Source organism: Acinonyx jubatus, chromosome B4 (genome assembly GCF_027475565.1).
Source record: "Acinonyx jubatus isolate Ajub_Pintada_27869175 chromosome B4, VMU_Ajub_asm_v1.0, whole genome shotgun sequence".
Lineage (NCBI taxonomy): Eukaryota > Metazoa > Chordata > Mammalia > Carnivora > Felidae > Acinonyx > Acinonyx jubatus.
The window spans coordinates 74,397,164-74,408,398 of NC_069387.1; the positions used below are offsets into that span (position 1 = coordinate 74,397,164).

Genomic DNA, 11,235 nt, shown 5'->3' on the forward strand with positions numbered 1-11,235 from the left:
CGAGGGTGACTGGACCGAGCCGCTTGTATTTAAAATGTTCTTTTTTTATTTGTCGTTTAAAAACAAACTTGGAAGAAGCAAAATCCAAAACTTGCCCTTTGCCTCTTGCAACATAAATTATGTACAGTTCAGAATGATCGCTGATACAAAACATGCCAAGGACAGGGCGCTGGGGGTGGAGGGAGAGAGGGCGCTTTAAAAAAGGGAATCATTTCATCCGTTGTTACGAAGGACCAACCTTGCTGTACAGGATACACACAACACAAAATAAAGTCTTCACGGGATTCACACTTGTCAGCGATTTATTTTTTAAAAAGGGGGAGGGTCCTGGAGGTGAGGGGAGAAGACTGTAAAAGGGAAAAACTGAAAATTGAATATGTGCAAGTGTAAACCAACCCAAAATACAAACAGGGGAGGGGGAGGGGGGCGGGTGGGAAGGGAATTCAGATGCAATTATACAGGCGGGATACTTTAAAAAAAAAAAAAAAAAAACCAACAACCAAAATTCCAACCTTGTAGCTTGGGTCTGAGTTAGTTTATATAAAAATTAAAAACTGTATAAGGTTTCTTCACTAAATTCTACAGGACTATCGGATACCTAGCATATGCTTACAAAGTCTGCCCCATCCCCTTTTCCCAATCCCAGGGCCCAAGCCCCAACCAGAGCCTGACTCACAGGAGTCAATCTCCCCCTCCCTGTAGCCTAGACCTTTTGCTCTTGGAAAAGGAATATCCAATGGCTTTGGGGGCAGCAGCCCAGTCTCCCCACTGTCTGATTTAATTACAGTGGTTTCTGTGGGGGTGGGGGGATGTTATTCTCTTAAACATTTGCAGCTTGAAACAGTTGAGGAAGCAGCTTAAAAAAAAAAATTCTCCCTACCCCCATCAATCCGCAACCCCCCAAATTCAAAAACAAAACAAAACAAACCTAAAATCACAACAGCGACCGTGCTCCCCCTCCAGCAGGCCTGCCCATCCACCGCCACCAAGCCCACCCCTACACTCCAGACATTTGATTTTTGAAAATATTAATTACAAAATGTCCTTTGCCCACAGCCCCTAGGAGAGAACTGCATATAAGCTTCATCTTCATCCCCACGCGCTCCCTACTAGAGACGGGTCTGGGGCCTCACCCACCCCCAACCTACCCCTACCCCCCAGGAAGAGGTTCAACTGCAGCACAAGCTTGGGCAGAAAGGGGAAGGAAAGGGAGGCAGGGAACCCATCACCCTCTGGCTCCCCCTGGGGCCAGCTCTCTTTTGTGCGTTATAACATAGTCCGACTATACAAAGGGGGTGAGAATTGCCCAGCCTCTATACCCCCACCTTACAGCAGTCACAGCCAGGGGGTGGGAAGGAGGGGGTGAGGAAAAGGGCGGTAGGTTGGGTTATGGAGGGGGCCCCCCCACAAGGGGAGCTCCATGTGTCCGCCCCACGCCCCCCTACCATTTATAAACTGGTTTTGTAAAAAGAAAATAGATATATTTATATAGAATATATAAAGCACAAAAATTAGTAGTTTTACATTTGCTCTCCCCGGGGGTGGGGGGAGAGGGGAGGGTTCTCACCTCCAGCCGGCTCCCCCATTCCCCACAAGACTATGTACAATCCCATGTATAAATAGATAAATACCCCCCACCCTCCCCGCGCTGACACTAAGCTCCCCACCCCCACATCACCACCCCTTCCCACCAGACCAGCAGCAGTTTGGTGACTGAGGGAAAGTGGGAGCTCCGGGCCACACCCTGCCTCACTGGGTATGGGCATGCCACTCAGGGATAGCCCTCACCCTACCACCCACCCACCCCATCCAGGGGCTGGAGGGCAAATGGGCTCATGATGGGGTTGGGAAAACAGGAGGGAGATATCCTGGTCCTAGGTTTAGCACCCCCTCCTGCCCCCATGTCTAGATGGAGAAGGAAGTCCTAGAGCAACTCGGGGCCAGTTATCCCCAATCTTCATCATCATTAGCCTCAACCACCATCCCATGCCCATAATTAAAAACAAAGATGGATTTTTTGTTGTTGTTTTTCTTCCTCTTCCTACCCCCCTTCCACCCACTCAGAAGAGGGCAGTGAGGTGGAAGAGAGGATCGGGGCAGTAGGGGGCTTGGAGAGGGTCTCACATTTCAAAACAGCAAAAAATCCAACACTTAAATGAGGTAGGTGTGGGTGCGGGGTCTCCTTGCCCGGCTTGCCTGGCTCGCCCTCCTGGGCAGCTGGGCGCCTCTTTCCCGTTCATGTTGCATTTGTCAGAGTGGAAAACAAGGAAACACAACCCATAGAGAGACAGAAACACAGAGGAGAAGAGGGAGACAGAGACAGATTGAGAGGGAAGGGGATGGGAGTGAGGGTGGGGGCAGGACCCGGCAGGCAGGGCCAGGTGTGGGACCCGGCCTTTGGGATTGTCAAGCTTAGTCAAGTCTCTTTGCAGCCTTGAGTTGGGCCGGAGAGGTCGGTGGGAGCAGCAGGGCTGTGAGGCCCGGCCACACATCCTCCTCCCCCCTCCCTGCTGCCTCCCAGTTGCTTCTGGGTAGTTCCCGGCCCATATCCCCCTCAAACCTGAGATGCCCAATGGCTGCTTCTGTCTGGCCCCTCCTGGAGCTGGGGGCAGAGATGCCAGCCTGGGGGCCGGTGGCGGGGAAGAGGGTTGCCCCTGGTGCCCAGGGTGGGCTTGGCCTAGGGCCCTCTGCCCCAGCCTCCTGCTCCAGGGGCTCCGGTCAGCCGGCAGCCCCAGCCCTGGGTCCTGGCTCTGGCTGCTACCTCTCTTCCCCCTCATCCCTTTCAGGGAAGAGGTTGGGGGTGGGGGGACTCCCCTGCCTGGTAGCCTCTAAGCTTCTTAGTTCATCCATTTTCGACAATTCCAGGCTCCACAGTGGCAGGGGATCTTGTGCTGATCGTCCTCAAAGTCAAACTGATAGTCATAGGTCAGCTGGAAAGAGAAGAGGGTAGAAATCAATGCCATCCCCCCCAGAGGGAGTAGGGGAGGGCAGAGATCTGATCTGAGGGCAGTGGCCTTGGAGCTTGGCTCTAGGGAATGGCAGAGAAGAGGGAGCTTCTTTGTCACTCACACACGACACTTCCTCTCACCTCCTCTCCTTTGGGGATTCGCCGGCTGGAGATGATGATGATTTTATCCTCCTTGTCAAACGTCACAACTTCCGCCACACAGTTAGGGGCACAGGAATGGTTAATGTACCTAAGCAGCGGGCCAGAGTCGGGGATGCCAGGCAACTGAGTTGGGATGGCTTTGGTTCCTTTTTGGCCCACCCTGAGTGTCACCCAGGGACCCCTAAATCCCTCCTTCCTCATTCCTCTCTCACCTGGCAGGACCTCCGGTCAACGTAGCATCAATCACATGTTCATTGTTTATTCGGAACATGTAGATGCCTCGATTCTGGAAAGGAAGAAGTTGTACAAGTGAGGAGAGTATCAGAGAATGGTAGCGGTGCTGGTGGTGAGATCAGGTAGCAGACGCGGGCAGTGGGCTTATCTTCATTTCTTACTCTGCCTTTCTCCCATCACTTACCTCCTCCTCCCGCAGCTTTCCACCTGCTCCCCTGACCCCGATTCTGCCCCTTGCTCCTCCGCTGAGTGCAGACCATATACCAAGATGGCCCCTCTGCCAGTCCATACCTGCTCCTCATAGATTTTCTCCCGCCGGTTGGCCACCTCGTTGCGAATGATGGTGCCAATATACTCAATGACCATCGTGTGCTTTTCTAGGTCCTTGGCGGCATAGAGCCCCAGGCCCTGGATACGGGAGCGAGCCAGATACACATTGTTCTTCCACTCAGTGCGCAGACGCCGGTACTGTGATGACTTGGAGTGCACAAACTGCTTGCTGTATGGGGTGTTGGTCTCGCCTGTGAAGGTGCTCTGATACGCCTTGGACATGCTGGTGCTGTTCAGGGTGTGAGGCCTGGGAGGTGACACAGGCCATGACAAGACAGCTCTCCCTCAGACCAAACACACACCACCCGCCTCCTCCCCGGGATGCACAACATGCCAGTTAGGGGCATGTGCTGTCTTGGGAATGGAGCGGAGGCATGTGGGTCTTGGCTTTGGTGAGGTAGCCACTAGTTATGGGAACCCTTCCGACACCTGAGTGGGACAGAGAGCCCAGGATGGGGGGTGGGGTGTGGAGGGAGAGGGGGGCACCAATTCCCCTACACTGAGCCCGCTCTCCCATCTCCCCACCTTAAACCCCCCTCTTGCCAAACATTACACAAGGCCATGCTCCCCTGGGAGGTCTTCCCCAAGCAGCCGAGGCCTGGAATTTAAGCTCATGATTTGCTCAAACATCCGAGTTCTACCTCCTGAACATACTGGAAGCCCTGAAAATGGGGGCCGTGTCTACCACATCGGGCTGGATTTGAATTAAAAGTGGCTCTGAATTCACAGCCAAAAAGTGGTATCCTTTCCTTTCTTCAGACTGTCCCCTTCTCTGACATAAGGTTGGGCTCTGTGCAGATGGCTCAGTGCAGGGGAATGACTGCTGCCTGGCAGGATGCCTCTTCACCACCCTAGGGCACCAGCCAAAATCTTGCCCATCCCAGAGCAGTGGTTTTCAAACGTTTTTGATTCTTTTCTATTTAGCAGAAATCTGTTTTTCTTTTTTCTTTAACAAAATGTCATTGGAATTCCAATACACAACCTAGATGAAAAGAGAATGCTTCTGGATGAATCCAATTTGGGGAAGGGGGAGTTATGCACGAAGAGGGCCAGGTTCGGCTTACTCGGTTTATGTGTTCCAGGACTTTCTGAAACACACAAAGTTTGAAAACCACTGTTGCATCGAGGACTAGGGATGACTGGGGTAGTAGAGCCTGATGCTCTACCACAGCCCAAGGAGCAACAAAAGGCCTCCAAGAAAACCCTGTTACGTGGATTCTGCCTCCCCTCTACCCAGGGACCAAAGTCAGGCTACCGTGGCACACAGAAAGAGCAGTGAACCGCAAGTCAAGAGGTAAGGTTCTGGTCCCAGCTGCGTGACCTTTGTCTAGTCACTTAACTTTTCTGGGCCTCAGTTTTCTCAGCTGTAAAATGGGGGTCATACCACCTGCCCTACCTACCTCATAAGGTTGTTGTGAGGATCAAATGAGATAATGGATGTGAAAACGCTTTGAAAAAAAAAGTATAAAGTGCTATACAAACGTAAGGTTTTAGTATTTTTCCATTATATTTCTAATTATTTTTGACACCAACTCAGCCTGGGGAAGGGAAGGTGACCCTAACACTTATAGGGTGTCTCAGGTTTGGGAGAATCACAGGCCCCCTAGAAGCAAAATAAGAGGAAGGAGGTGACTGGCCCCCTTACACATTCCATAAAAGTTCACCACCGTCTACCCAGAACCTCCCCAATAGCCATTCCCGGGGTGCCCAAGATAAGACTATCCCAGACCCCAGGTCAACCTAGGATACCTGAGCAGGGTGGAGGAAGAGGAAAGGGATACCCTAAGTGATACCTGCATACCCTCTAATCAGGAGGCCTAGAGTGAACCCCCAAACCCTCCTAATTGGCCGGAGGGTTCCTACCAACCACCCACTCCCACATCCCACAGCCCCCCCACACACAAGCTCACCGTTTGTAGTGTGTGAGGATTTTAGGCTCCGATCGGGCACAACCAGTGGGATTGATCATGAGTGGCAGCTCCATCAGGGGGTGGCGTCCATAGCGGAATAAATAGTTTTGACAGCTCTCCACTCCAGGCAGCTGTGGGCACAGGCCGTGCTTGCCTTAGCCTGAGCATTCTGGGGGCAGGACCAGAGTCCCCGGTGCCCACCTGGCCCCCAGCCCCTCCTTACTGATTCAGCTATGCGCAGCACGGCGTGCACCGTCAGCCCAAAGAGCTCCTCGCCTTTCAGGTACTCAGGGAAGAGCCGCAGCATGTCGGCCTCTTTTCTCATGGCAGCCACAGGCTCAATGATGCGATTCCACACAGCTAAGAGGCAAAGAAAGAGAGCAGCCCTCAGAGGCGATTTCTGCTCACTGACCTCAGCCCTAACCTCCATCTGGAGCTATGGTCATTTCCTGCGGCCTGCACACCTCCCTGTCACGAGGCTGTGTCGTTCTTCAGGACCCTCCACTGGCCTCCCAGTCCCACTCTCCCTCAACAAGCCAGAAGGCTTCCTACCCTGGAGGGGCATCACAGAGCCCTATGACACACAAACATGGACCCAAGGGCCAGAAGCCCCGGCACAGGCCACAGTGACTAACCGAGAGCCAGAACAATAGGCATGCTCTGGACTTGGGAAGACTTGGGTTCAAGTTCCAGCACAGGCTTTAGGCCCTTAAGCCAAATACTCAAATTTCTCTAAGGCTCTGTTTCTTTATGTATAAACTGAAAGTACTTACAAAATGAAAAATGAAAGTACTTACATCATAGGGTTGGCATAAACAAAATCACCTCTATCAGTCGCTTACATTAGTTTGCGCCACATGGTACACGCTCACTTATTTTTATCATTAACGCTAAAACTAAGATCAACAGAATTTTGACCAGGGCGAAGCAACCATAAGGAACACGTGGTTAAGAACAGGGTGGGTGAGCTAGATGATGCGGTCTCAGAATCAGAATATTCTTTAGTTCCACTGCAGGTAGGAAAAGCAGCTAGAATACACGAAGTAGACTAGCAAAACATCTTCAATTACAAGAGCAATTAAGGTGACCAAGAGAGGCTAAAACACTTTCTCTGGGGATCTCTAGAAGACCTCTACCTGCCCGAGGTCAGGGGAGGAAGGTCACTCACAAAGACCCTGAGGATCTCTCCCATTTCCGTATTACCATTTCAAGGGCCCAGTGCTCACCCTGGGGGGAGGCGTCGGTGAAGACCAGGTCCTCCAGGCCCTGCTCGATGACTTTGATTATGAACTCGGGCCTTCCGTTGTTCTCGCCGATGGAGCAGCGGTAGCAGCAGCGGCGGTTGTTGGTGCGGAGGCTCCAGTAGATGCGTGTGGCCTCATAGCCCACAGGATAAAGGGCAGTGGCACTGTGGAAGTCGGCCATTTGGTGAGGGAGCAGCTGTCCAATGGCATGGAACACAAGGCCCCCTACACGGAACATGTGCAGCCGCTCTCCCCGCTGGATGATGCTGGCGATTTGCTTCACCTCATCCCGCTCAATGTAGACCCGCCGGAAGACAGCAAAAGAGCTCAGCTCCTGTTCACAGGGTCCCTTGATCTTATGCATTGGACACAGCATGGTCTTGTCCTTGAAGAACATGCACTTGGCGCGGATGGCACAGGCAAAATGGTAGACGTTGGGACAACGCATTCGATTGCAGCTGCTGGTGGCACCGGTGCGCTGGCACAGGGAGCACTTGGTGAGCAGTCCTCGGTGCAGGGCAACCTCCACGTTCATCAGTGCCCCGCCCTGGGTCTCATATACCTCCGTGGACCACAGAGCGCAGTTGAGGTGCACCCACAGGTCCAGGTCCAGGTTCAGCAGGCGGGCAGGTCCATCAGTGGCCCCATCACCCTCCTCGTGACAGAAGCAGCAGCGCCGCATGTCGCGAGGCACCTTGTCGGGTCGCAGGGCTGTGCCGAGCTGTTCCATAAACTCCGCCACTTCCCGCTCATCCTCCTGCCGTCCACCGGCCTTCTGAATGGTCAGCAGCAGCCGCAGCCGCTTCCAACGCACCCCCTTCCACTTCTTGAGGCGAGGGGGCCGGGAATCTTCACCTTCTTCAGGGGGCCGGGCTCGGGGCTTGGGTCGGGCTGATTCAGGGGATGAGGCCAGTGGCAGAGGCGAGGGGACAGGTGGCTCAGCTGAGGGTTCAGCCGGGAGTTCAGCCAGGGGTTCAGCAGGGGGGCTGGCAGGAGAGGGTGCCAAGGGGGATGGGGGCGGGGAGGGTTCTTCAGGAGGCGGGGCTGAGAGCTGTCGCACATCCAGGTTGGAGACGTTGTAGGTGTAGCTGTGTTGGGTGGGTGGCTCTGGGGCGGGGCTCTCCTATGGGAGGGCACGTGCCCGGTATCATTAGTGCCAGCTCCTCACTTAACTAGCCCCCTCCCTCCTCTCACCCGGATGCCACTCTCCCCAAAGACCTCTGCCTTCTTTGCCCTAGCCAGACACCCACCTCCCTTTCTCTCCCAGACCCACCTGTTTCAGGAGGCTCAAGATGTCTAGCTGGCTCTTGAGGGTATAGCCAGGCAACACTGCATCAAACTGTTTCAGCCAATCAGGGCCAGCTTCTGGGCTCTTGCCTCCCAGACCCTTTTCTTTCCCTCCTGCAGGAAGGAAGGGATCAGAACCTCCCACCAGAAGCATTCCCCGCAGGTCCCAAGTTTTCCTGCCACACTCACCAGGGCCCTCGGCTTCCCCCTTCTTAGGTTCAATGCCTGCCCGGGCAGGGCTCTCTGGGAACAGCACCTCATAGGAGTTGGGGATCTTCATGCTCAGCAGCTCTGCCACCGCCACCATCACACCATTCAGGTTCTACCAGGGCAGGGAAGGGGATGGGAGGGCTGTGTCGGCAGTGCGGAGTGAGCACTGTCACCGGTTTGACGGGGACACCCTTCAACACCCAGAAGCCCACTCCCCAAGCAGCCAGTCAGTCCTGTCCTTCTCACACGCTTCCTTCATAGCACCTTTCCGAGACTGCTACGGACATGAATGGGCGCTCCACCAAAAGGGACCAGTGCCAACCGAGTTTAGGAATGACACAGGCTATATCCATGACCTGGAGACTCACGATACACATTAGCAAATTAAAGGATCTGAGGAACCTTGTAGTAAAGAAACTTGTTTTGTGGTTTCAACCGGGATTTCCAATTTTCTTTGACCACAAAACCCCGTCAACATTAACAATAAAATAACAAGAGTTCTACCAAATGTGACTGAAGACATGCTGTCTTACAGCATTTGTCGCGTCATGTGCAACTCTCCTCATTTGTTGACTTGGGTCTACCACTGGACAGGGAGCCCCCCTGAGGGCAGGGACCTCTCATGCTTTATTTACCCTAATCCTGAAGCCTCCGGCCCAGGCACTCACACACAGCAGGTCCTAGTGCATAGTTCTGAGTGACTGAACTTATCCACACAAGCTCCATGGGCTGCCTTCTGACCAGGATCCCCTTGGTCTCCAAGGTACCCCCAGGACACACCTTGGCTGCAGCAGCAGAGACCGTCAGCATGACTGACACCTCACTTCCTTTGCCCTTTTCCCAAGTTGTGGCAGGCAGCTTTCCAGGGGCCTCCAGGTCCAGGGCCCCATAAGGTTTGGTATCTGGGAAGACTGAATGAGAGAGGGACCTGTGTAAGCTCTAGCTGCCTCTCTCCCCCCAGCTCGGACAACCCAGCCCTGCCTGGCCCACACCCAGAGCAGCCTCTACCTGGGATACTGGCCCGAGGAATGATGGGGATGACAGGGGAGAGAGCCCGGTCATCCTGCTCCCACCGGCCTGAGCCGAGCTGAGGGAAACGAGGGGCCTCCTCCCCCAGGATGCTCTCGGGGGACGAAGCCGGCACAATGCTGTCAGGAGAATCGCTGTCCTCATCACTCTCCATCCTGTGGGCCAAAAGTAGACATTTGCTGGTACTGCCCTGCAGACTCCCCCTCCCAAATCTAGAAATTAGTCGATGTCATAGCCGGATTTGAAATCTGCCATTGGCCAAAGGAAAGATGAAACAACCTGCCCGGTCCCGTACTCCCATTCCTCATCCCCATTTCTGGCTGCCCCCACCTGACATCCTCAGTCTGATTGTGAGGGGGTGTAGGCAAGGCAGCCAGCAGGTCTAGACTCTTCACCTCTGAAGTATCTGAAGAGTAGAAAGGGAGAAGAAAAGTCAGGCTGGTGACCAGAGCTGACACGGCTTTCTCCCCCATATTTCAGGCATAACTAGTATAAGATCTAGCTTAGCTATTACGAACTGCTGTCTACCTACCCACCGACCTACAAATCTGGGGCAGATGAGCTGTATTTATTGAGCCTTTCCTCTATGTCAGGCCCTGGGCTTTGTTTATCATCTTTTAACAACTCCAGCAGAGGAATAATATCACGCCTTTTTATAGTGAGGAAATTGGCGCCCACACAAATCAACCGTGTTACTTAGCTGTGCTAACACAACTAAATTAATACAGGAACCTGAATTCAAATCCAGATTTCACTGTAGTTCTATAACCACTCAAGCAGGACTGTTCCTCACCAACAAAAGCCTCATTACCCCTTTCCCTGCCATCTACCTCCTCTGTTGCCTGTTCTCTGGACTCCCTGCTTCCAACTCATCAGCCCTGAAGAGGCCCTTCCTAACCTCAGGTATCCTGTCATATGTGCGCACGGGGCAACATGCAACCATTCCTCTCAAACTGTATGAGAGGGAATACTAACCAACTTGGACCCCCGGCACTAAATCCTACCAGAGAAGGAGAGGCCCACTATGCTCCTGACTTACCCCTCAGTGTCCCTTCAGTATCCCGGGCAGAGGCAGCATCCTTGGGGTGCTCCCCCAGCTCTTCAGATGGAGTGACGCCATTCACCATCTTCTGCTGCACCGATGGGGGTGGGGTGGGGGGCAGCGACGAGGGTGGTGTCGGCGGGTTACTCAGGTTATTCTGGGGGTGGGGTGGGGTGTTGTGTGCAAGATGGCATAGGGAGACTGATGTAATCTCCTGGCCCCACACGACATCAGCAATTTCCTCATCTTCCATTCCCACCTCCACCTCCCCAAGAACCTCGTCATCCCCAAGAGGTATTGCCGTTTTTCTGACCTTGGTAAGCAGCTGGGAATAGTAGTCAGGGCCCGTGGACAGCGCCCCACTTCCAAAGGCCCCCCTCAGCTGGCATTGCCCATTGACCGGGCAGCCACTGCCAAAGGGAGCAAAGAGGCTAAAATTGGCGGTGATGGTAGGCTCCGTTAAGGGCAGCAGGGACAGCTCCTAAGAGGGGCAAGATGACAAGGTTGGAAACCCACAGTGTGTACATCTCTGCCACTGCACAGCTGGGGGCCAGAGTGCCCCCTATCCTGGGATGGGACCAGGGGGCTGGCTCCTGGGGGTCACCTGTTTCAGCTGTTTCAGCAAGGCCTCGCTGGCCCTGACCCCGTCCTCCTTCCGCAGCTTCTTTCGGGAGCTCACCAACCTGTCGCTTGCCTTCTGTACCCGCTTGGGCTTTGGTGTCAAAGGCTTCCTTGCTGCTGTATCCTAAGCCAGATAAACCCACAGTGAAGGCTGCTGTCTTCCTCAGAGCCCTCGCCTCCTGTTTGAACCAGACATGCTCACGCTGCCCTAGGTTGCAG

At 53.8% G+C, this 11,235-nt stretch overlaps 1 protein-coding gene across 11 annotated transcripts in view; it reads right to left on the reverse strand.

Annotated features, from left to right (window-relative positions):
- Positions 1–23: 23 nt before the first annotated feature.
- KMT2D (lysine methyltransferase 2D) overlaps positions 24–11,235 on the reverse strand; it is a 40,378-nt gene continuing 29,166 nt past the window's right edge. For 7 of the 11 annotated variants that reach the window (XM_053226184.1, XM_027036027.2, XM_027036028.2 and 4 more), the window contains exons 41-56: positions 11,000–11,140; positions 10,709–10,876; positions 10,393–10,552; positions 9,684–9,759; positions 9,333–9,508; positions 9,105–9,235; positions 8,304–8,436; positions 8,101–8,228; positions 6,810–7,950; positions 5,807–5,943; positions 5,584–5,714; positions 5,074–5,121; positions 3,635–3,920; positions 3,322–3,395; positions 3,089–3,197; positions 24–2,930 (exon numbers count right to left, since the gene is read on the reverse strand). In XM_053226184.1, coding sequence (XP_053082159.1) covers positions 2,838–2,930; positions 3,089–3,197; positions 3,322–3,395; positions 3,635–3,920; positions 5,074–5,121; positions 5,584–5,714; positions 5,807–5,943; positions 6,810–7,950; positions 8,101–8,228; positions 8,304–8,436; positions 9,105–9,235; positions 9,333–9,508; positions 9,684–9,759; positions 10,393–10,552; positions 10,709–10,876; positions 11,000–11,140 — 3,132 coding nt within the window. In that variant the 3' untranslated portion in view covers positions 24–2,837. The remainder of the gene's footprint in view (positions 2,931–3,088; positions 3,198–3,321; positions 3,396–3,634; positions 3,921–5,073; positions 5,122–5,583; positions 5,715–5,806; positions 5,944–6,809; positions 7,951–8,100; positions 8,229–8,303; positions 8,437–9,104; positions 9,236–9,332; positions 9,509–9,683; positions 9,760–10,392; positions 10,553–10,708; positions 10,877–10,999; positions 11,141–11,235) is intronic. The other 4 variants (XM_053226185.1, XM_027036034.2, XM_027036032.2 and 1 more) reach the window with 1 other exon arrangement.